Source organism: Eptesicus fuscus, chromosome 20, assembly GCF_027574615.1.
Source record: "Eptesicus fuscus isolate TK198812 chromosome 20, DD_ASM_mEF_20220401, whole genome shotgun sequence".
NCBI lineage: Eukaryota > Metazoa > Chordata > Mammalia > Chiroptera > Vespertilionidae > Eptesicus > Eptesicus fuscus.
Window position 1 is genome coordinate 778,645 of NC_072492.1, and position 24,402 is coordinate 803,046.

Genomic DNA, 24,402 nt, shown 5'->3' on the forward strand with positions numbered 1-24,402 from the left:
TCCTGCTCCTACAGCGCCTGGCACCTCATGTTTCCCTTATTGGCTGAGCAAGCCTCCTCTCCCTCCCCTGTGAGGGGGTTGGGGTGGACTGGATGTGGCGGTGCCAAGCCAGAGCCCAGCACATAGTCAACACAAGTAGCTGTGGGTAAATGACCACTGGTGTTTCCTGTGTGCACACATACAGCCGGTGGCAGCCATCTATAACCCTCACAAGAGCCCCAAGTCAGAGATGCGTTAAAGTAGGTTTTTAAGCATAAGGCTTGGCCACCAGGATGGGAGTGGGAGAGTGGCCATTGTACTTTATTGTCCATGTTTGGGGGAGATAGTTAAGATATACTTCACTTTTGATAGGCCCCAAAGCCATCTAACCCTTCAGCAGCTGGCACCCAGGACCATGGGCTGGGCAGGGGCTTGGCCAGGATGTGAGCTGGCACTGCAGGGTGCCACCCTGGTTTCAGCTCCACCCTTGTCTCAGCTCTGGTTTGCAGTGTTGAGTGAAGGTTCTCTGTGAGCTCCCTGTGTCAGCCCCCCGCCCACCCCCAGTCTGGGCTCTGGGTTGTGGCCGGAAGTTCCCTGTGGGCTCTGGAACGGACCCTCGTGTCTGCCGCATCCTGTGCGCATGCTTCCCTGCAGAGCAGCACCACTCCCGACGTGGGAGCGATGGGGGGAGACTGTTCCCATCTGGGCTGTAGGTTCCCATCAGATTTGTAGGGGGCCAGGCAGGAGGGTGTGAGCAGGTTTACGTTTGCATCTAATGGCTTCTTCCTTTAAACGGTATCCCAGGTTCATTTTAGCGTCCTAGGATCAAAAAGAAAAGGGTAGGTGAGGCTAAGAGCTGGCCCTGGTGTGGATGCTGTGAACACATGCTTGTCATTCACCAGTGGGCCCATCTCAACGGGTGTTCTTCCCTCCCCTCGTCTCAGCTCCCCTCACCCATACCCTGCGCACCTGGAAGTCTGGGAATGACGGACTCTGAACCAGTCACTTGGGGTCTGGTCTTTAATGCCTGGTCCGCTGCTCTGGGCTCTGTCTGGTTTTGTGGGCAGGGAGAACCTGCATGTGTTTGGTGTTGAGAATATGAACAAAAACCCTGAGCCTTTGCTCCATGCATTTGCCAACCCTGGCCTGAGGCCTAGGTCGCCGAGCACTTGGGAGAAAAGGCCGTATCGCCATCCAGAAGGAGCTTCTCCCCCAACCAAGACACCTCTCTTTTGTGAGCCTTTCCTTTGGGGAATTCTGGGCCTCTGGCATTGTGTCGTTGGTCTAGGTATCCCCTTAGCCAGATACCCAGGCCCCCAGGCCCTCTGCCCCAGCTCGGCTGTGTGCTCTCTCCCCAGGAGCCAGGGCCAGCCAAGATGGCTGTCACCAGCAGCAGCAGCATCCCCGGCGCCGAGAAAGTCCCCACCACCAAGTCCACACTCTGGCAGGAAGAAATGAGGGCCAAGGAGCAGCCAGAGGAGCGCAGCCTGAGTCCAGCTCAGAGTCCCAGCCAGAGCCAGCCTCCTGCTACCAGCGCCCTGAGGGAACCTGGGCTGGAGGGTGAAGATGGTAAGTGGTGGCCAGGTTGGCGTGAGTGCCCGCCTGTCCCGGTGCCCTCCTCACAGTGCGGGAAGGCCTCTGTCCCTACAGCGGTGGCCCTGGGGGCTCCCTCAGGGGCCTGCTCAGTTCAGCCATGAGTCCCACGCGTCAGGCTCTCTCACCTCCTGTGTCCATCAGCCCTGGCAGGGCCTGGCCTGGTGTGGGACTGGGAGCCCTGGGCTCCAGCCTTGCCTTTGCCCGTCCAGCTTGTGAGGCCTGTCTGTAAAGGAGGACAGCACGTGTTACACCAGCCCCGGGTGGGAGTTGGGCGAGTCAGAATGCTCTGGGAGGAGGTCTGTATGTGAGGAGGCCTGTTTCCTGCCCCTTGTGGCTGCTTTGTCTTCATGGCAAGTTAACCCCCGAAGTCCACTGTGTCCCTAAGAGCAACAGCAGTGAGGGCTGTCCTCTCCTCCTCACCATCCCCGTGCTGCCAGGACCCGGGGACGCAGGGGAGAGGGTGCTGGGAGGAAGCCGTTGGCCTCCCCATGGTTTCTCCACTTAGCACTTGGCCTGAGCAAAGCAGGGCAGCGGCCTCTGCCTCCGTGTCCAGGCCCTGGGCGGCTCTTCCTGTTGGTGCTGTGTCTAGATCGGTAAAGACGAGTGGGCAGCTGGGACTGACCCGGCTCTGAGCAGAAGTTGCCTCCATTCTCATTGGGGAGCACACACCCAGTCTGTCTAAAATTCCTTCACTCCTCTGGTTTCTGTACAAGCCTTTTGTCCTTTCCCTCCCCAAATGTATTAGTGTGCTGAGAGGCTAACTGGCCGGTTGTTTCCTCCCTGATGTTTGCTAGGAAGTAGTTGTTGCTGGGACATCTTTTGGGAGGGCGGGGAAGGTCCTGCTCTTCCAGTCAGGCTCCAGGCTGGAAGCGGAGAGCCTCCCTGGCCGTCCGCCAAGAGGCAGCCACGTGGGGAGAGGACAAGGCACAGCGGGAAGGAGATGTATCCCCGCCGCCTGCCCTGGGGAACCACATGGGCCTTTGGAGGTGAAAGCAGAGAGGCCCCTGTTTGGATCTGCGTGGGCTTGGAGAAAGCCTCCTCAGAAACCAAGCGTGGCAGCAGGCTGAGTGTGTCTCCTACCCCCTCGCTTCCAGAGGAGAGCGCCATGAGCAGCGACCGCATGGACTGTGGCCGCAAAGTCCGGGTGGAGAGTGGCTACTTCTCCCTGGAGAAGACCAAGCAGGACTTGAAGGCCGAGGAGCATCCACTGCCCCAGCCGGTCTCCCCTCCCAGCCCCAGCACCCCCAACAACAGGTACAGTGGCCCTGGACCACCCTCCCAGGAGCTTGGTCATCCCTTTCCTTCTCCAGGTTCTCAACCCTTGTGTCGAATGGTCTGCAGCAGCTCCCTCGGCTCTCTGGATGTGGCCAGCCAGCCTCCTGCTCATGTGGACTCCAGCAGCCCGGGGGGGCGGGGAGCAGAGAGACTGGGGTGCACCTTTGCCTTTAAAGCCAGCAGGCAGTATGCCGCCCTGGCCGACGTCCCTAAGGCCATCAGGATCAGCCACCGAGAAGCCTTCCAGGTGGAGAGAAGGCGGTTGGAGCGTAGGACTCGGGCCCGGAGCCCTGGCAGGGAAGAGGTGGCCCGTCTGTTTGGCTACGAGCGGAGGTAAGGAGGGAATTGGAGGGCTGAATGCATGTGCACACACAGGCACACAGACCCCTCCACGCCCCCCCCCCCCCACCCACACACACACACAGGTACACGTCTCTCCTGCACACTCTCACATTTTCTCTTACACACGTCCTCACACATAGTATCACACACTCACATACTGTTACGCACTCTTCTCACACAGTTTTTTACACATTTCCTCTCCCTCCCCACCTCCCCTCCGCATACACACCCCTGTTTCCTGAGCCTTGCTTGGGAAGCACACTCAGAGCATGTGGGGAGCCTTCCCCTCCTGACCCTGCGCTCTGGTTCCAGAACTCAGCTCCTGGGGATTAGAAGGTAGGATCTCTGGGTACCCAGAGGCTTAGGCCAGGAGCCAGCTACTCCCCATGAGTGCTGCTTAGCCTGGGACCTTGAGGGCCTCTGGGAGGGTCCTCATCTGCCAGGCCTTATGTGGCTGGATCTTTTCCTTCCTGGCCCAATTCTGGTCTCTAAAGAGACAGCGAGGCAGGACCGCAGAGGTGCGGGTGGTAGCAGGAACTCTCCTTGCCATTCCCAGGTCCAGGTGCGGAAGAAGGGCAGGGAAGGTGGCCATGCCCAGGGGGTGGGGTGGCAGCATAGTTCTTCCCTGCAGCGCTTGCTTGATTCCATCCCTGAGGCCACACCCCTGTGCACCAGAGCGCCCGAGTGCCCCTCCCATACAAGAGCTTCCACCCTACGTCTGTAAGGAGGAGCCTTCGTCTCTCTGTTTGCCCAACAACAGAGTTCTCGCCCAGATCACGGTTAGGATGCTGGGGCTCACGGACCCTCTAAACAATTTGAAAGTCTGTGGAAAAAAAAAACACATTTCCCAATGGAAAAAAACCCATAGTTTTCATTAGGTTCCCAAAGAAGTTCACTTCCCAGAAAAGTTCCAGGAGTGTTCACAGTGTCCTCACTATTCCACTAACGCCTAAGAAGGCTCAGAGTTGAGACATGCTGTGGCGACAGGCCAGGGTGGCAATGGGCTCCCATAAGGGGCTGGACCGGAATAGGGTGCCTTCCTCTTGTGCTCCCTTCTCTTTGTAACACTCCGCACTCTCCACATGCCCCAGGTAGAAAGAACCTGTGCACCTGTGGGTTAACCTCCAGAATAAAGAAAAGACACCCACAGTGGTTGGTCTTGAAAGAGAAGAAAACGGAATATTCCTAATTCCAAGAGCCAGTTGGCTGGCTTCCTGTTTCATTAGTAACCCCATGAGGTGCCTGTGCCAGCATCCCCGTGTGTAGATGCAGAGAGAGGGGCTCAGAAGCAGGGTGACTCCCCTGGGAACAGCTGGAGCAGTAGATCCTATGCTGGGAAGGCCCTGCTCCCATGGCATGATTGGGGCTGTCCTCTAAGCAGTCAAGGAAATGTATAACTGAAGGGACTTGTCAGGGGGTTAGGAGGCCAACCGCCAGGGTGGGAGCGGCTCCGCGCTGGCCTGCGGGCAGGCTGCGAGTTGGGAAGGCGATCGTGGGGCAGCCACTGGTTCAGTGGCAGACCAGAGAATTAACATTCAGCTCACCTGCTTGGCTTTGAACTCATTCTGATCTACAGGCCTGGGGTTGGCAGCATCTCTGGGGCTTTGCATGTTCTTTGCTACCGTGGGTTTTTACCTGGTGTTGGCACCCCTGGGACCCAACCGGCTCTGCACCCTAACACTGTAACGTCACTTTCTTACTGGCCCAGATGGCATCTGACTGGCTGCTGTCGCTTCCCCAGGCCTGCTATCTGGTCCTTTGTGGCTGACCTGTGCTTGGTTGATTCCTGTCCCTGGTAGAGTAGAGTAGAACCCCCACGTTGGCAGTGTCAGCCCCAGCTACCCAGGTGGCAACAGAGCCAGGCCTGCCAGAGGCCAAGTTGGGGGTGATGCGTTGGTTTCCTGACAAGTCATGGCCCTGAAGCAGTCCTCTGGGCTATCAGCTCTGCTCTTCAGACTTGCTCCCAAGCCTTTAAAACATTTCTTGGATGGTGAGTTGCTGCTGAGCGAGCATGGGGAGGCCATGGTGCTTGCTGAACTGTTGGTGACTCACACAGGGCCAGCTCCATGCTGTCCTGCACCCTGGGCCGAGAGCCCAGAGAGGTTGACAGAGGTGCAGCGCCCCCTTCCTGTGCTGTCAGCCAGTGCAGGGCGGAGTTGTCACATAGGCAGCACTTCTAGGGACCCAAGTTAAAAACTTCCCAGTGTGCAAAGTAAACATGGCTGACTTCCCAGAGCCTATCCCTGTGGAGAGGCTGCAGACAGGGCCTCTCTCCTCGTCTCTCATGGACTCCTCCTCCTGCGACCCTGGCGGTTCTGCAGCAGGCAGTCTCATGGACTCGGCCGGGCGCTGCTCCTATGGCCTCCCTGGGGCTTCCTGGGCCTTGGCCTCAGTGGATGGGGCTCTCCTTCAGCAAGTGGTGGCTCTGAGGCTAGGAGGGGCCTGGAATCTTACCAGACCTCCCGGGGTGGTCAGGCATGGGGGAAGCATCACCTCCCCGACCAGGCGAGCCTTTGCAAGAGCTTCCTGTGGTCCTGGGAACGCCTGCCTCTGCCGTGGCTTCCTGTGCTCAGACGCATGCCCTCTCCCGCTGCTGTCCCTCAGCCTCTGCACTGCTGCTCCGGCAGGCTGGCCAGGGATAAGTTTTGTGTCTGGGGAGACTCCACAGAAGCTCAGTGCACTGGGGCTCCCACTCTTCTCGTGGAAGCACAGGGAGGTGCAGAGGGTGCAGGTGCCCCAAGTGCTGCCCTGGTGTGAAGCCTTCCTTGATAAAGAAACCCTAAAATACCATGTTTGATGGAAACCCTCCCTGGAAAAAGCTGGCCTGGGTGAGGGGCGGGGGTCTCAGGTTTTGAGGCTGCTTCCTCTCTTCTTCCCTACGAAGTCGACTTCCATCTCTGGGCTCAGAGTCCCTTCCCTCGGTCTGCCTCTTGTCCAGAATGCACACCCTCCCTAAGAGGCGCCTCCGGGCACTTGCCTGGTGTCCCTGTGGGGGGACAGGCCTCTGTCCTATGGCCTGCCAGCGTTCATTCCCAGGCCCCTGGTGTGCCCCTCCCTGCCACGCCCACGGGGCAAACTCCTCGTGACTCTGGGAGGAAGGTGGTCTGCCCTCCTCAGTGTCACCTCGGGTTTTGTTTCTTTAATTCTTTGAATGATTTTGATTTACCATTATTTGATTTAAAAAGCGGTCCTTTCTGTTTATTTATTCTCCAGCCTTATTTTCTTTCAGGTCTTGCCCCTCTCCACCTTCTCCTGCTGTGTCGCTGTGTGACGTTACTCGCCCTTCCTCCGCTGCTTCGCTCCCATCTCAGCTCCGTCTCCAGCCATAGATGGCCTGATGATGCCGCCGGCCCTTTCACATGAAATCAACTTGCTTTGTTTTGTTTTCATTTGGTTTTTGATTCTTTTTACTGTTGGCAGAACAATGTTAATTCATGGGCCTTATTCTTGCTAAATTTTGGACCTTTGGGATGGGGGCTGCATTATGATCTGCTAGGCACTCAGGGTGGGCGTCCGTCCCCGCCACATGGCGACCGCTTCTGATCATGTCTGCTCAGGAGAGGACGCTGCTGACGGGCTGTGTGGTTGCCAAGTGTGTCATCACAACAGATCATTAGGGACCTCCAAGTGTGTGTGTGTGTGTGGGGGGGCGCGAGCTGATGCCCAACCCTGCACAGCTCCACCCTTTGCAGGGGGGAGAGGGGGCTCAGGGAGGGGTGTCAGGGCCGGCTGTACTGTGCACAGCCTACACCTTGCAGAAGGGGAGGTCCAGGGAAGGCTAGGGTGGGCCAGTGTGAGGGGGTACCTTGAAGGAGCCTCTCTGCAACTTGAGACCAAACCCACCTTGTTCTTGGGTGACCCTGTCTCCCCCCAGCAGCCTCCTGTCCTCTCTTGCAGGAGGTCTCAGGTCATTGAGAAATTTGAAGCCTTGGACATTGAGAAGGCAGAGCACATGGAGACCAACTTGTCAGCTGGGCACTCACCATCAAGCGACACACGCCAGGGCCGCAGTGAGAAGAGGGCGTTCCCCAGGAAGCGGGTGAGCTCTGGGTGGGACATGTGGCCCCACCCTCTCTGAGGCCCCACACACACCCTGACACACTTTTGCTGGGCTCCCCACTCTCTGTTCACAGTCATTTGCTTGGGTCTCTCATCTCCTCCAATTAGTGACCTTCTTAAAAGACCTTCTGCCTTCTGCTCTTCCTATCAGAACTTGTCCATCTCAGCTGGAGGCCGCTCTCCGGCCGTGAGGTCCCTGGTGGGACCAGAGCCTCTCTTCCTCTGCGGCGGCCTGGCCATGAGGCCGGACACCTCTCGTCTCTCTTTCCAGTGGCAGCCACAGCCCTCCCTTCTCCACTCCACAGGGCGGACTGCTCCCAGTCCTGAGCTGTCCACCGCCTTGTGGCCTGGCCGTGTCTGATCTTCATCTTCCTCCCCAGATTTTCTCTGGGCCCCTGAGGTGACCTGCTGCTCTGCTGGCAGCCATGTAACTCAGGGCTCTTCCTTCTGTGACCCCAAGAAGCAGGGGTGGGCGGGACCAGGACTGATGGTGACTGGTGTGTCTGGAAGACAAGGCTGCTCCGCCAGCCTGGGCGTCTCAGATCCCACTGCCGGAAGCAGAGCAGAAGGCGCTAGATGGAGTCTGCACGCAGGCTCCTGTCCTCTGCCCGCAAAAGCCGCCTCACTTGGGAACAAGGTCCCTACAGTCCTGACCCTTCCACAGCTCTGGCAGCCGGACTCCCTGCTTCCTGCCCGAGTTGACAGTACTGACTGGCGGCTACTCTCTGCCACAGGACCTCCCCAGTGAAGCCCCCACAGCTCCTCTCCCGGACGCCTCAGCCTCCCCCCTGTCTCCACAGCGAAGAGCCAAGTCCCTGGACAGGAGGTCCATGGAGTCCTCCCTGACGGTGAGCCCAGGCGCCCAAGCACCAAGGCCTGGAGGTGCTGCTCCTGCTGCTTCTGTCACTTGGGTCACTGTCTGCTTCTGTCCGTGCGTCTGTGCCGGAGCCCCTCTGCCCGGCCCGTGTCTGATGGGGACAGCGGCTCTGTGTCTTTCCCTTGCCTAGGCTTTGTGGACACCCTGAGCTCTGAGGTCCCGTGGAGGTGGCCACCTGGCCAAGACAGCAGAATCCTGATTGCAAGGGGTCGGGGCCAAAGCAAAGAGCCCCTGTTCTCATTTGGGGTGTTTGTTCCTATGACGTTTTGGAGACTGAAGCCCCTCTGGCTGGGGTTTCCCCACAGAAGGAGAAGAGGCCCTTGCTCAGGTCGGTTGAGCTGAACAGTGGGGGTGCAGGTAGGGAGTGGTCAGAGGGAGTCCAGGTGGCACCATCACTCCCACCAGCAGCGACAGGCCTGAGGCCCTGGGGGTGGCCTGGGGCTCCTCTCGGCCTTTGTCCTTCGCCTCCTGAGGGGCCCAGGGCCGGTGCCACCGCTTCCCCACCAGGGCGTGCAGCCACCAGCCTGATTGACATGAAACTTTGACGCAAGGACAGGAGGTTTCTTACCTGAGGAAGTTTTCTTTTTCCTTGAGTTCTGAGTTTTGCTCCAGGGTTTGGAGCAGAGACTCCCAGGACAGATGTTGTTGGTCACTGTCCTGCCACTGCACATCCTTCTCTCTGACTCCTCCCAGTCCCTGGAATACAGGAGGACGCCCGTTTCTGCTCAGGATGGTGGGAGAAAAGCAGAGAGTATGTAGGGTTAGAGGAAGGCTGATCCGTGTCCCTCTGAGGTAGCAGCTGTACGGGGTACTAGACGTAACACACAAGCAGGGGCCAGGTGAGCTGCAGGGGATCCCAACGGGGGTGTGGACAGCACAGGGCAGGAGGGACCAGCAGGGATAGCTCTTTGTTCCGGCCCCACTGGTGGTCCTGCACCCCCTGCTTCATTGTCTGTTGTCCTAGTTTTGCTCCTTGTAAGGAAATAGAGACTCAACTTCATCCTGGTACAGATAAGTGGCCTGAGGGTCTTGGCACGGTAGCTGCTGCGTCTGGCTGAAAACCAGATGTGACCTCTGCTCAGTGGTCTTCTGCTCTCTTGCGCTCACTCTTTCTCTCTCCCTCTCTCTCTCTCTCTCTCTCTCTCTCTCTCTCTCTCTCTCTCTGTCTTCTGTGGCTTCTGCAGAACTTCTGAATTCTCCTTCTAGCTGCCACTGCAGACCTTCCCCTTCACATAATATGCTCAGTGGCTCTCGGTCTGGGCCAATCTTCTGTGCCTCCCAGGAAGACGGAGCAAGGGCCTGTCTCAGCACCAGGCAGCCCCGCTGTCAGGGCAGGAGGCGGGCACTCCTTCACAGTAGCCTGCCCATCCTGGCATCTTGCTCCTCACAGCTGTGCGTGCCTATGGGCAGCAGGCAGCACCCACCGGGGCAAGGGGGGCCATGCAGGCTTATCTGGTAGGCGAAGAAACCCCTTTTCCTGGTGTTCATTACATCTAGACAGAAATGTGTGCTCTGTCAGTCACCCTTTGCCCATGACTGAGATGCCACAGTGTTTCCTCTGAATTGTTCTTTTTCTTTTCTCAGCCTGACCTGCTGAACTTCAAGAAAGGCTGGCTGACCAAGCAGTACGAGGATGGCCAGGTTCGTGTGCAGAGCTGCCGTGGTTTCTGAGACGCTGGAGCAGTTGCAGGGCCGAGCTGGCCTTCCCCTGGCTGGTCTGTGAGCACTGGCTCCGCCTCCGCCTCTGGCAGACCTCCACCTCCTCCGAAAAGTGGAGGGTCCCAGCCCCATTGCTACAGTGGGATGGGCTTCTGGAGAGAGGCCAGCAGGCCTGCCTGCTGCCAGGGTGTGGACTGCTCTCCTGTGCCCAGCAGTGATCTTGGCCTTAGGCTGTGGGGACATCCATCCTCCAGCACTAGCTCCCCACTTGCTGTTCTTCCCTAAAAGTTCCCTGGGAGACCAGGCTTCCCAGGAACAGGGAAAACCTCTGGTTGTAGGGCTGGCTTGTGTTTGCATACAAGGCAGCCAAGGAGACAGGGCTGAAGGCAGCAAGACTCTGTCAGAGATGCCAGCTCAGCCCTAGTCCTGGGAGAGCCATGTAGTACATTCTTCCCCTCAGACTCAGGCAGGAAGAGCCACTTGCCACTGGACCTGCCAGCCCTACCTTGACCCTGGTTGGGGCTAGAAGGCCAGACTCCAAGGAGGCCTGAGGAGCGCCTGCTGGGTCACACCAGGAAGCCTTGGAGCCTTGCCCGCCCACGATCTCCCCCTGCTACCTGAGTGGCTGTGCCAAAACGTCCTCTCTGCCAGTCCTCTCGGCCCTCCCTCTCTGCTCCCCACAGTGACGGCGTGGGAATCTGGCTGGTTGGTTTGCACTGCTGGCTGCAGTGGGCGCACCCCCTGGGTAACCAGCCAGTGGCTATGGCTCCCAGGTGCCTCCTTAGAAGGAAAATGCTGATTTCACAGCCACCTTGCAGCTCTAAGGGCCCAGCCCCATGCCTGCAACCTCTGGAGTTGAGATTGAGGACTGTGAAGCGCTGTTCCCTAGCCACACCTCTGGGTTATGGAGAGCCCACCGCAGCTCCCCCTCCTACCCTCTCACCCTGTCGTTGGGGAGCCAGGGCTTCGCAAGTGCCCGGAAATCCTGTGTGCATGGCTGCCTGGGCCTGAGTGAATCCTCTGTGTGTATGTCTGCTGCTGGTGGCAGGCCGCCTGCCCTCTGCTTTACCCCCGCTCAGAGAGGTGCTCTAGGGCTCTGGCACAGACCCGTGGAGCAGGAAGTGCTGTATAGTAGTTGAGTCTGCCTTTTCCCTTCCATTTTAGTGGAAGAAACACTGGTTTGTCCTTGCTGATCAAAGCCTGAGATACTACAGGGATTCGGTGGCTGAAGAGGTGAGTGTCTTGGCTTTGCTCCCATTGGGGAGACAGCGGAAGGGGTTCAGGTGGCATCTGGGAGCCCAAGGCTTCTGGGCTGAACCCCCTCTGACTGTGGACGGGTGTCTGCATTGCCTCTCGGCTTTTCCAGCCCACACCTGGTGGGAAGTCTGAGTGCAGTGCAGCCAGCTCTGGGTGCTCACCACTGGCTCCTGCCTGGCAGGCGGGGGGGGGGGGGGGGGGGGGGGGGGGCGGGCTCCTGAGGCTCTGCTTCAGGCTCCTGGGCATGGGGGTTTGAGCAACTTCTTTGAAAAACAAAGATGTCTTATTTTAAAACTCAAGATGAGCAGTTTTGTTTTTTCTACAAAAAGAGTTTGTGGTAAAGTGAGTCTTTTGAAGACTGAACTAAAGCGTCTTGTTCTTTCTCCTCTGGGTGAGCATAGAACGTGGTAGGTGGACGTGGTTGGCCCAGTCGACGGTCCCGATTCCACAGTCAAAGGACCACCAGAGGAGCTCTTTTTCCTCACCCACAAAAACCCTTTATTTTTTTAGCAACTTGGCAAATGTGTTTCTAACCTTTCCTCCAGATACATTCCCACATGTAGTAAAAGATCTATGTCCAAGGTTAGTCATTCAGTACTTTTCTAATAGCAGGAAACTGAAAAGAACCTAAATGTCTGTCATTCGGGGCTGGTACTTACATGCCCTAACCCTGAACACCTAAGTTTCTCACGGAGTGCAGAGGGAAGATAGTGGTGATACCGGGGAGGCGTAGACTAGTGCGGGGGCCGGCCCCTGCTGTGCCTGATGTCAGGAGCTCCGGAGGCACATGGAAGTGCCTAACCACACACTGTGTGTGTGCCGCTCGGATAAACCGGCAGTTCTCAGAGTGTGGGCTACAGACCCCTGGAGACACTTTAGGGGGCTGGGGTACTCAAAACTGTTGTTATAAAACTAAGATGCTGTTTGCTTTTTTCATTGTGTTCACATTTACACGGGTGCCAACGCAGTGGCGGGTGAAACTGTTGGTGTCTCAGCGCAGTCACAGGCTGCAGCCGCAGATGGTCAGCGGTCATGCATTCTTCACTACCACACTCACAGTTAAAGAAAGTTACTAATGGCCCTGGCCAGTGTGCTCACTGGTTAGAGCGCTGGCCCTCACACCGAAGGGTCATGGGTTTGATTCCTAGTCAAGAGAATGTGCATGGGTTGCAGGGATCTCCGGCCCTGGTCAGGGCTCATGCCATATGCGATGTTTCTCTCTCTCTCTCTCTCTCTCTCTCTCTCTCTCTCTCTTCTCCCCCCTCCACCTCCTCCTCCCTTCCACTCTCTAAAAATCAATGGAAAAAATATCCTTAGGTGAGGATTAACTAAAAGAAATAGAAAGTTACTAATAGTTTTAAGTCTTAATCATTGAAGAGCCATCTTTTTAATATTCTATGATTCGAAATGGGAAGTAAGCCTAAGTCATCTCTGCTGCCACCGAAGTATGGTGGCTGTGCCTGCCTGCTCGCCGGCGGAGCAGTCTCCCCAGAGCACCTCCCTGCTGGAAAGGGTAGCTGACAGACAAGCTGCTCCTTCACTTGGGTGTGTAGCGGACGTTTTTCAAAATGAACCAAGTGAGCCTATTCCTTTTAGGAAAACAACAGGCAGGAGTGATTGCCGGTGCTGCGAGATAAGCTTTCAAGCAGAAACCGGAACTTGGGGAAACTGATTCATCAGGAACTTGACAGCTCTCCTTTTCTTACAGACTCCTGACCAAATGGGCAGTGACACCAACACATGCAGTGTTTGATCTTAGAAATGAGATGTGTCAACACTAGGAAGTGTGTGTAACTTGCTCTCTTCCGAAGGACCAATATGTAGCGCTGCCCAGTTGTGATGGGTAAAAGACCCATTCAGCAGGCAGGGTAGACTGTGGCTGTGATGTAACCAAGTTCAGGAAGTTCCGTGATATGATTTCAGATTCCACTTTGTAGTTAACCTTTAAGAAACTACCACTTACCAAAAAGTAACCAGTTATCTGAGGACTTAAATACGTCTTTCCCTTTCAACTCCGTTTTTGTGTAAGGCCAGACTTCACGAAACATGTACTTCAGCCAAAACAATGCATCCATCAGACTGAATGCAGAAACAGATGGGAAAGGCCAGATATTAAAGAGATTTGTAAAAATTCAAAACAGTACCACTCTTATCACTGTTTTTTTAAGTAATATTTGTATTTTAAAATGAAATGGGCTTATTTGTATTCTTACGTGAGTAGATATGTTTAAATTTTTTTCAGTTTAATTTCTGATATTGTAAATTTCAATAGATAAAGCTCACAAACTCTTTGATAAAGCTAACCTTCATTTCTAAGAGCATGAAGCCATTCTGACAGCACATGTGAGAACCGTCAACATGGGGCATCTTCGGCAGGGAGCACGTGGGACGTGGTGGCATTGATGCTTCCACGGAGGGTTGGGCATGGTTTCATCCCCGCAGGCGAGGTGTGTGCTCCCTGAGAGAAAGGCAGCACACCCAGTCCCTGCGAAAACGTGTTTGTCTAGTTTGACTTTTATTTCTAAATCTCTTAATGTTCTTCCCATTTCTCTCCGCAGGCGGCTGACTTGGATGGGGAAATTGACTTGTCTACATGTTATGATGTCACGGAGTATCCAGTCCAGAGAAATTACGGCTTTCAGATACATGTGAGCCCAGGGGTGGAGTTTGGAGACAGGCTTGACTGGCTGGGATGTTTCTTCAGAACCTGAGACTCCAGTCCAGGGCACTTGTGGGCGGGCCTGACGCACATGCCTGGCCACCAGGCGTTCTCCCCATCGGTGCTGGCACCTTGTCCTGCTCTTGTCCTGCAGCGCCTGACCCCTCCCCCAATTTGTGATCTCAGCAAAAAATCAGACATTAGCTTCTTTCGAGACTGTTGAGAAGCTTTTTGTTACTGAAGTTGTTGTTTTTTTAATCCTGGAGCTTGGGACAGTTGGGTGGATATACAGGGACTAAGAATGAAGGTTTGTTAACTATTTAAATCTCCGAATACTAGGCTTTAGTTCACCTGTTCTTTAGTTTATTCTTCCAGTCATCAGTCATAAATTTGAAAATTCATGAAGTACCCCTCCCCACCCCCACCCCCATAACCTTGTACGGGACTCGGTCGAGCACGTCATTGCCTTCGCCCTCAAAAATAACCTGGTGAGGTAACTCAGAAGTTCTCACTGGCCACTCCGTGAAAGGTGGTGGCTCAGGGCTACCTGGAGTTAGCCGGGCTCAAGTTAGGACGCATCCCCTGCCTGCCACATTGCCCTCTAACGCCAGCTGCAGGGCACGGGCGCCTGTCCCCCTCAGGGCCAGGAGTTAGCCAGAGCGGCTCCGGGCACAGGAAAGCACTGCGCCTGGGTTGGGTTTGTTTTAGCAGAAGGTCACCACTAGAGCCGGCAAAGGAAGCGACACCTGCCGCATCGACACCCACTGTGAGGCTCTCAACATAAGCGTCCATGTCCCCGGGGACACGCCCCCTCCTGATGTGGCTGTGACACCCGGCACCGCCTCCCCAGGAAGCTCATCTAAGCTGTGTCCTGAGTTTATGGAGGTTTCATAACTGTCATGATTGATTGAGTTACATCCATGTGGTCGAGCACAGCCTCCAGGCCTCCCCTCAGAGGTCGGCTGGTTTCACGAGGCCCATAGCCCAGCCTCTCACTGATGGCTGGTCTTTATAGCGTAGCCTGCCCCGCCCTGAATAACAGGCTCCCAGGTTGCTTCCCAGGAGCCAAGGCCACTCTGTGCACAAGCCCGTGACAGAGCAGACAGCCTGACGGCTGCACCGCCAGGCTGGCCCGGCTCTGTTCCTCACAGGACCCGGAACCTTTATGGGCTCTTACCTTCAGATGGTTGGGTGTAAAAACTCAGTTGTACCATGGGACTCAGAGTGGATCAAGCATTGAGACTGAGTCATATTAGCCAAACTTAAAGGAGACTGGGGTTAGGACCCAAAGGCCAGAGTGTGCATTATAAGGAGGAATCCCGCCTGCAGCCCACTGGGCGCTGGTCATGGCATTTCTCCCCTGTGGTGCCAAGGCATAGCTGGGAGTTGCACAGGTGTCCTGGCACGAGGGCCTGGCATGAGGTTGTGGATCTCAGGGTCTTAGCCACCCCACTCTGATGCTCTTCTGCCCCTGGTCCTGCAGGAGGAGCAGACACGCTCAGCAAGCTGAGTCTGAGCCTCTTGTCTTCAGGCCGCATTGGCGGCAGTGGTGACTTCTGGCTTTCTAGGCGCCATGCCGGGTCCCCCTCCTAACCTGTCCCTCCCCATCTCAAAGAGCAGCTTTCTCAGGGCAGGGTGTCCTAGGTAAGAGGTGGCTTGCCACTTAGGAGTCAGATCCCCTCACTGAACAAGTTTCAACTTAATCATCGAGGGCCTGCGCCATGCGGTTTGCTCTCACCTGGCAGTCTGCCGCCTGTCACTTCCCCGAGATGGGAGCTTCCCCCGGGTTCTGCTGCTTTTCATGAGCCCTGTGGCTGAGGGTCTAGGTCTGGAGAGATCGCTTTCAGCATGGAGGGCAGGACCTGGAGGCTCTCCGCTCGGGTCATAGGGAGTTTCAGGATCTTGAGAGGCGAGGTGAGGAATGAGTATGCAGGGCCCTGGGGTGGCCACCAGCCCTAGTGGCACCTACAGTGGAGCTAAGTGCAGAAGCTGAGCAGGGGGCACCGTGGGAGCCCCAGTGCCGGGCCAGGAGTCAGCCTTGTCCTAATGTTGTGGAAGGTGCTGGAACCATCACCTCGTGTAGGAAGACACAGCCAGCAGGACATGCAAGTGGTTAAAGGAGGGGAAGGTAGAGGTGGGAGACCAAGCAGGCACAGCGGTGGGCAGAAAAGAGAGAAGCGGTTGGGAGGCACTGTGGAGGAGGCACGCATGGGCTGTGGTGGTGGTCATTGAGGGAGGAGGCAGGCGTGAGGTCGGGTGCCCAGAGCATGGCAAGCAGAAGTTGGACAGCAGAGGTGACTTCACAAAAGGAGTAGAGCCTCTGGAATTCTGGCTGTGATGGGCTCTCTGAGAACATTAGACAGGCAGCCAGGTGTGGGCCCACAGTTGGGAAAGAGCCTGCTGCGGGTGGGAGATGAGGTCCTGGGAAAGAATGTGGAGATGGCTGAGCTCAGACTGCAGAGACACCAGACCTGGGAGCGGGAGGCGGCAGAGGACCCCAGGACGAGTGTGAGCCGATCCCCGGGACTCGGAGGGCCAGGGCCAGGGTTTAGGGAGGCAGCACTCAGATTGCGTGAAGGCCATGCCCCCACCCTCGGAGTACAGGAGGGGAAACCAAAGGAACGAGGAGTCGTGGGTTGTCTCTGACTGGGGGCTGAGCTGGAGGCTGAGGTCAAGTCCAAGCTGTGCTTTGCAGCTCTCCGGGCTGGCACGTGGTCTCGTGCTTTGGTCCCTGGCCACGCCAGTACCAGCCCAAACCATCTTGGTGGTTTCATCTTCCCATCAGCTGATTTGCTAACCTCTCGTGGGTTTGTTTCCGAGTAGCCTGCGCAGCTTAACAGGACCGCACCCTCCCTCCTGTGAGACAGGAGCCCGTGGGTGCAGAAGCAGGGCAGTGGGCTCCATGCGGCCACCACCGTGCCTTCTCTGGAGGGACCTGCCCCAGAGGCACGCCCCCTCGCTGGCCGTGCTGCTTCTCTGCTCCTCCATCTAGCTTCCCTCCCCCGCTGCCTGCACTGCTCCCCACTACAAGCGGGCTCCCCTGTCTTGACTGATGACCCATCAGCTCATCGAAGGCCGAGGGGTTGTCCCAGAAGTGCTCCCTCCCCTCTTCTCTGTCACCACCTGAATTCTAATTACCTGGACACCTGCCCTAACCGCCCAGCAGGCCTCCCTGCCTCCTCTCAGTCCGAGAGACACAGCTCCATCATGGCCTCGCCTCCTGCCGGCCTCGCGCCTGCTGTCCCCACCTTGCCCGCCTGTGCTCTTCCTGTGGCCCCTGCCTGGGACGCGCCTCTTTCCCAGCCGCTTGCCGGCCTCCTCACCCTCGTGGCCCAGCTCAGCCCTGTGCTCTGGGCCTCTCGCGCATGCTCCCCACGTGCTCACACTCTGCCTCCAGCCTGTGAGTTTCTTGAAGAGCAGGCGAGTCCCCTCAGTGCCCGACATCGGAGGTGCTCAGGGAAGCCCGCTGAGTCCCACAGAGGGAGGCCCCGGAATCCGCCATTCCCAGGAAAGCACGTTAGCTCCCACAGCCTTGCTGTTTCCTCTGCTCTCCAGGCCTCATTCATCCCAGGGGCTGTGCATGGTGCTCCTAAGATGGCCGCCTGGCCACATCCTCCCTGCAGGACTGACCTCTGAGGGTGGGCGGGTGGACGATGGTCACTGATACTGCCTTGTCCTTTGTGTAGACGAAGGAGGGCGAGTTCACCCTCTCGGCTATGACGTCGGGAATCCGGCGGAACTGGATCCAGACCATCATGAAGCACGTCCATCCGACCTCTGCCCCGGATGTGACAAGGTAAAGTCTGAGGGAGCCGCCTTCCCCAGGGGTTGGCGCTTCCCTGGACCTGAGCTGGAGACCAGTGCGGCCTTCTTTCAGCCACCTCTGCCCACGGCTGGCTGGCCCTGCTCGCTCTTCTCTTTCTGGCTCCTGGTTTGTCTGTCCGGTTACCTTTGCCTTCTGTCAGTATTTCTTGCATTAGAGCCACAGAAGTATCCTTTGTGCCGCTGTCAGAACTGAACTTGGCGGGCTAAGCTCCCTCTGGGTGGGCCTGGCACTGGCGCTATGCTCCGTTGGGTGAGGGTAGCCCTGGAGGTGCATTCATAGGCCACCACAGCATTTATTTCCCCCTCCCTCCCTCCCTCTCTCCCTCTCTCTCTCTCTCACATGTGCACTCGTGTGGGGGGGGGGGAGCGGGGGGGGGCGAGTGTGCAACCAGGAAAAATTCTCTGAAATCTCAGTGCCAGAGCCTAAGTTGGAAACTCTTCTCCCCCATGACACTCTGGTTCGTGTATCTCCTGATCCGCCGTGTGCTTCCTCCTCCAATCCGGAAGGTCAGAAACTTGCTGGTTTTCATTTTAAAAGAAAGAGGACATGGTTCCAGGGTGTGGAGCTGGCCCTGTGACGCCCCAGACTCTGCTGCCCTGCCTTGGGGCTTCAGAGCCTCCGCCTGCTCTGAGACCCTGTCACTGACACTTTTCAGGCGCGCAGTTTGAATGACTCCTCAAGTGTATTTCTTGCATCGGAGGTCACATTCTGGTGACCCTGGTGCCTGCATTGTGCCCCCTGGTGGCCTGGGCACTATGGCCATGCCAAAGCTTTCTTTAATGACACTGGACCTCTTTGAACCAGAAGAAAGGAAAGGAACCCAAAGTAACTCTTTTCTTCAGTCCTTCCCCCTGTTTGTTGGCATTGTTTGTTCCCTTATTTACTGAACAAACAGGATAGTCCGTTGTTCCTGAGCGGGCAAGGCCAGGAGCCGGGGGAAGGGACAGGCTGTCAGGGTCCTGTGAACGAGCACGTCCTGCGTGCGGACCTGCAGGAGGCACTCGGCCCTCGTGGCTGCGCGCATGGCAGCTCAGCGGCCGCCTCCAGCTCTCTCCCATTGAGGGGCAGAGGCCAACACTGACCCCTCGAGGGTGCCCAGAGCAAAGCCAGAGAGGCGCCCGGACTCCTCTACGAGGCTGCTGCGTGGCCTCCAAGGGCCGGTGCCTCAGGTCAGGGCCTCTCACAGCCGTGGGCACTCACCTGCTCGCCCTGCCCCAGCCAGCCCTGGTGCTCACCTGGGGCCTGGCCCTATGCCTCAGACTGAGGGTCTGGCTGGGGCTGTCAGCTTTGGGATCTCAGGCAGGGCCGGGTGGCTCAGTTGGTTGGAGTGTTGTCCCATACACCACAAGGGTGCAGGTTTGGTTCCCGGTCGGGGTACATGCCTAGGTTGCTGTTCAGTCCCCCATCAGGGGGTGTACGGAGGCAACAGACGGACGTTTCTCTCTCACATCAATGTTCCTCGCCCCTCCTCTCTCTCTAAAATAGCAGTAAAGACGTGTCCTCGGGTGAGGGTTTAAAACGAGTGCATCTCCCAGGCTGGCTCTGGCCCTGTCACTGCGTGTCTCTCCCACACCGGCTCGGCGTCCTGCGGGCCTGGGTACCCAGGGACCAAGATTTCGTGTCTGGAGTAAGGCTGGCGTGGCTGTCGTTCTGGCTAGGATTTACTTTCCGATGAGTGGAGTACTTTGTTTCCCCAATTTGTTTTCAGCCTTTGCCTTTATTTGGTGGGCTTTTATAGTTTGAGGAAAAGAAGGATTTTCAGTGCTACCAGGCTAAGTCCCAAGGACATATTAGAAACAGATAAAAACGTCAGAGGTGCTGGGGGGAGCTCCTGTGTCTGGAGCAGTTGTGGGGCTTCCTGCCTGGGGCCTTGAGGGGCCCCAGGACGGGCTTCCTCTGTTGGGGAGACTGGAGGTCCTGGCGTAGCTGCTGCTTCCGGTTCTCCACATCACCCTGATGCCCTGACGCCTGCTCCTCTCCCAGCTCAGGGCATCGGAAGGTCTGTGCTGGAGCATGTCCGTTCCGATGCGCTTTGGTGTTAAATGGGGAGCTGGCAGGCCCTGCCACTTGGCAGCACTTTGGTTTTCCTAGTTAGCTGCCGGGACAGGTGGTGACTCCATTCTCTTTTCCTGGTGCCGCTTTCACGGGGTCCTTGTCTTTGGCCCCATTTAAGCTCAGGTGTTCTCTAGAGCCCCCACTGTCCCTCACAGGCCCAGCTGGCTTCCTATGTGCTTTTTGCTCCCTGGCCCCTGTCCAGGCTGCGAATCTCAGGGGCTTATCCAAAAAGCCTGGAGACCCGGCCTCAACCTGCCGTGGCTGATGCCTCACCCTACCCCAGGAGGTTCATTCCTCTTCAGGAATCTTGGCTTTGGGGCAAATTGGGAAAAGGCCTGGACTCACTGCTGGGCATGGCCACTGCCTGGGTGGGGAGTTGGTGCCACCGGGGACATCTGTCTGGCTTGTCCACAGGTCCTTTCGGGCCTGTCACGCTGGCTCATCTGTCATATCAGCTACAGGGGTTTCCTGAAGCACAGACCTGAGCATGTTGCTTCCCTGCTTATTGAAAACTCTTGATCCCTTCAAGGGACATGGCTGGTCTCCTTCCTTCTGTCCCCGCTGCCCAGTACATGCGTGCCCCAGAAGGGTTTGGACAGTGGCTGTGCCTGGTGCAGCGGGACGGGGCTCTCAGCAGGGCAGTGCTCCGTGCTTCGTCATCCCAGATGCTCCCCCAGCATGTCCTCAGTTGGGGGCCCTCCAAGTACCCTCCTGCTGGAAGCCTCTGGGCCGCTGTGGCTGCCGCTCTCCCATCCCCACTCGGAACTCAGTCTGGGTTTCCTGCAAGGAAATGATGTCGGTGTGCTTTCTCCGCTCCCGCGGGAGCTGCCGCAGAGGTGGAAAGAGCATGTGGGGAGCGTGGCGCGGGCCTCTGCTGGGAGCCACCCCTGACCGGCTGTTTGCCCCCTGCCCAGCTCCTTGCCCGAAGAGAAAAGCCGCATCAGCTCCTCCTTCGAGACCTGCCCAAGGCCAAGTGAGAAGCCGGAGGCGGAGCCCAGGGAGCCAGACCCTGAGCAGAAGAGGAGCCGAGCTCGTGAGCGCAGGCGGGAGGGGCGCTCCAAGACCTTCGACTGGGCGGAGTTCCGCCCCCTGCAGCAGGCCCTGGCTCAGGAGAGGGCCAGCGCAGAGCTGCCCAGCAGCCTCCCCGAGGCCGGGCCGGGGGAGCTGGAGCGGGAGCGGGCGCGCAGGCGGGAAGAGCGCCGTAAGCGCTTCGGGATGCTCGACACAGTGGACGGGCCAGCCGCTGACGACACGTCCTTGCGGATGGAGGTGGATCGGAGCCCGGGGCTACCTGTGACCCCCGACCTCAAGACACAGAATGTCCATGTGGAGATCGAGCAGCGGTGGCATCAGGTGGAGACCACCCCTCTCCGGGAAGAAAAGCAGGTGCCCATTGCCCCTCTGCACCTGTCCTCTGAGGACAGAAGTGACCGGCTCTCTACTCATGAACTGACCTCTCTGCTGGAGAAGGAGGTAATGACCAGGGCGGCCGCAGGTGGGCGGGTTCCATGCAGCGCCCCTTCCTGAGCACCCACCCCCTGTGCCCAGCAGCAGCCTGAGTGGTTCAGCTGCACGATCGAGGGAGATGTGGTCTCCCCTCCAGGGCTTGCAGACCTGACCATGTTTAGGAAGAGAGACCCATGGTTGGACAGGTTCTTAGAGTCCAGTGTAGTCGCTGAGAGGTACAGGGAGTGCCAGCCCATGCAGGGTGGCGGGAGTGGCCGGGGGACCAGACCTTTCTAGGACAGAGTAGTTTGTCATGTGGCAGGGGCATTGCCATTAGAGTCAGGGTGGCCAGAGAAGAGGCCGGTGGGTTTCAGGGCCTGTTTCCAGCATGAACTAGAGCTCTTTGGGGGAGAGGAACATAAGCAGCGTTAGGTTTGATCTGCACTAGGCGACCCTGGGTGGAGCAGGCCAAAGCTGGAGGCAGAGAAGAGTCCCACTGCTGCCCAGCAGCCTGGTGACTGCCAGGAGAGGAGGTGCAGGCCGCCACAGGAGGCAGGTGGGTGCCCGGGTGGTCCCTCTGGCACCCAGATCAGGATGAGTGCCAGCCCTGCATTTGCAGCATAATACGTTCTTCATGAACATGTGCCCAGAAGTCAGCTCTGGGGAACTCCACCGTGGATTTACAAATCTGAACGGAGTTCCTGGCCAAGGAGGCACAGCCTTACAGTTTCATGTTCCAGGTGTGTTCTTTACAGAAGTAGCTCACTAAGGTTACAGGTTTGTCCCTTTGTCCTGCCTTCACTTGCCTTATTCCTCCTAGTCGATTAAATTCATGAGGCTGACGTTTATCACTAGCATGGACACTTTGAGTTCATTTCCATTTTCTATGCCTATTAATAGGATAATAAAGGCAAGATGCAATAAATAACAGTTCAAACTCAGATTGCTATGAGCTAAAATAGGCCCCACACGGGACTGTAAGCTTGTTTTAAACAACAGTGTCTGAACATCAAGGGTCTCGTGCCTCTCACACAGCCCGGCAGCACCCTGCCTGTCTCCCAGCTCCACAGCCTCGGGGGCAGGGCAGGCAGAGTGGCCCAGGTGGCCCAGCACCCAGTTAGGCTCCTAGGGAATATTCGGGGAAGAAGTGACCGGATAGATGACTGGATTCAAAGCCATGGAAACCAAGGAGAGTCTGAAGTAGCTTGCTTGCCTTCCACATCTCATGGAACCCTCTTCGCAAACGGAATGTTTTGTCAGGTCCATTGGGTAAAAGTGAGACTTGCAGTGGAAGCCAAGGCAGGGGCTGAAGTGGGGCACACCCCCCAGGGCAGCCGGGCTGTGGCCGTGCTGAGGAGACGGAAAGGACAGGCGTGTCTGCCTCCTGGTGCAGGCATAGAGCACATTTCCTGCTGGGTCTGCAAAGGGGCACCTTGAGCAGGGTGGGTGTTAGGTGGGCATTCAGGTGGCCGGTCTGCCGTGTTATGTATGTGTATTTACGGCTTGAGCAGGAGCCTTCAGTTCCAGATGCTGCAGTTCAGGGCAGGTCAGCTTATCCCTGACCTGTGGGCTCGTGAAGGGCCAGGGAGGAGTCTGTGTGCCAGCTTAGCTGGTGTCAGAAATGCCCCCAGGGCCTCTACTGTGCTGCGGCTTGTTACCATCGTTTTGCTTTAAAAGTGTGTCTTTTTGTCAACAGTTGGAGCAGAGCCAGAAGGAGGCCTCAGACCTTTTGGAGCAGAACCGGCACCTGCAGGACCAGCTGAGGGTGGCTCTGGGCCGGGAGCAGAGTGCCCGGGAGGGCTATGTGCTGCAGGTAGGGCTGAGGGGCTGCGGGCGCCCCAGATGCTCTTGGGAACTTGAGTGCGAGGGCCCTGGCAGGCTAGGAATGCGCACACGGGCCTGAGCAGGGCAGCCCTCCAGTGCCGCCTCGGGCTGCTCTGCCGCAGGACCGTGGCTCCAGGGCACTGGGCCGTGTGTATTCCCTCCTGCTATCACATTTTGGGGAATCTACCTGAAACTTCTGTGTCTAAGGTTTTTTCTTTGTTCTTGGATAAAATAATTTTGGTGGGTTTTCCTTTGGGCTCTCAAAGTAATCCAATATATTTGTTATAAATACTATATATTTGCATGTCATTTCTAATAGTTTTTACAAAAGCAGTATTTGGCCTGTTTTACAGATTGAAGAAATTGAGTGACATAGCCACCAAGTGCCTCCTTAAGACCAAGTTAGTGGCAGAGCTAGCTCTGGATCCCCTGTCCCCGCCTGTGTCTGTGCCATACCTACAGGCAGACCTGGGCTATCACCACTCGCCCAGTACCCCATTCCTTTCTTCCTACCTAGACTGAAGTTTCGGGGAAACATGGCCCCCAGCCCTGAGCCAACCCACACAGCCAACCTAGAAGGGGAGAGGAGGCCCCGAGCTTGGGTTCTAAGCTGAGAGCCCACATCCAATGTCCAAACCAGAGGACTCTGGGCCACAGTCGTGGTCAGCAGGCAGAATCACAGAGAGCAGCTGGACAGTGAGCTGGTGTGTGCTCTGTCGAGAGGCCCTATTTTGGTCTGGGGCACAAACAACACACTCCCTGCCCCTGGAGTGATGTGCTGGTGGGGAGAGACGACTGACAAATGAATACTGGGGAACGCAAAATGGGCAGTGGAGTGGGCTCTCTGCCAAGGCCAAGGACCTGGCTGCAAGCTCAGGCCCTGACACTGACCAGCAGATGCCAGTGTCCCCTCCCCCACCGCACTAGCCTCTCCTGTGTGGTCGTAGACCTTGTCCCCGAGGCCCTTCCAGCTCTCAGTGACCGTGCCAGCATTTCCAGATCACCGTGCCTGGCCCACCTCAGTCCCAGTCCTCCGGGGCAGCACGTGAACCTTCCTGCCTTCCTGCCTTCCTCCTCTGTCCATGCTGCTGTGGCTGCATGTTCCCTCTACCTTTTCTTTCTCTCATTTCTCCTTTCCCGCAGCTTTAGCTGTGGCCCTGGGCACCCTGTGTGCCCTGCACCCTCCTTCCCAGCCCTTTCAGCTGTGCCCAGTTCAGACTCTCAGGCACCAGGAGCTGGTGATGGTGAGCGTTCTTTTGTGCACAGCTCACTCAGGGCATTCTGGTCATTCATGCAGACCCTCCAGGTTCGGGGAGCATCTTTTTAACCCTGGGTTGGGCCCCTATCCTACACAGATTCCCTTTACTTCATCAGGCGGTAAAGATGCTAGCAGCAGATTGTGCACATTGCTAACCTAAGAACCTGCCTCCGTGTCTAATTGGATGACTGACTGCCTGAGCCCGCACCCAAGCCCCTGTCAGTCGGCACTGGGCAGAGCTGGCTTCTGAATGCCTCCCCACAAAGTCTGATAGCGGCTGCTTTGGGAAA

At 57.1% G+C, this 24,402-nt stretch overlaps 1 protein-coding gene and 1 long non-coding RNA gene across 4 annotated transcripts in view; one reads left to right on the forward strand and one right to left on the reverse strand.

Annotated features, from left to right (window-relative positions):
* The window catches only part of MPRIP (myosin phosphatase Rho interacting protein), a 199,170-nt gene that overhangs the window by 114,217 nt on the left and 60,551 nt on the right, over window positions 1-24,402 (forward strand). For 2 of the 3 annotated variants that reach the window (XM_008156170.3, XM_008156171.3), the window contains exons 6-15: window positions 1,338-1,548; window positions 2,670-2,829; window positions 7,090-7,231; window positions 7,986-8,099; window positions 9,713-9,769; window positions 10,952-11,020; window positions 13,603-13,692; window positions 17,390-17,499; window positions 20,499-21,057; window positions 22,727-22,843. In XM_008156170.3, coding sequence (XP_008154392.2) covers window positions 1,338-1,548; window positions 2,670-2,829; window positions 7,090-7,231; window positions 7,986-8,099; window positions 9,713-9,769; window positions 10,952-11,020; window positions 13,603-13,692; window positions 17,390-17,499; window positions 20,499-21,057; window positions 22,727-22,843 — 1,629 coding nt within the window. Of the gene's footprint in view, window positions 1-1,337; window positions 1,549-2,669; window positions 3,184-7,089; window positions 7,232-7,985; window positions 8,100-9,712; window positions 9,770-10,951; window positions 11,021-13,602; window positions 13,693-17,389; window positions 17,500-20,498; window positions 21,058-22,726; window positions 22,844-24,402 lie in introns of all 3 variants that reach the window. The other variant, XM_028132129.2, reaches the window with a different exon arrangement.
* On the reverse strand, window positions 6,524-15,953 carry LOC129147474 (uncharacterized). Its single transcript, XR_008554830.1, has 3 exons — window positions 15,778-15,953; window positions 8,697-8,824; window positions 6,524-6,602 (listed from the first exon to the last, which is right to left on the reverse strand). It is a non-coding gene; the product is annotated as an uncharacterized LOC129147474 (long non-coding RNA).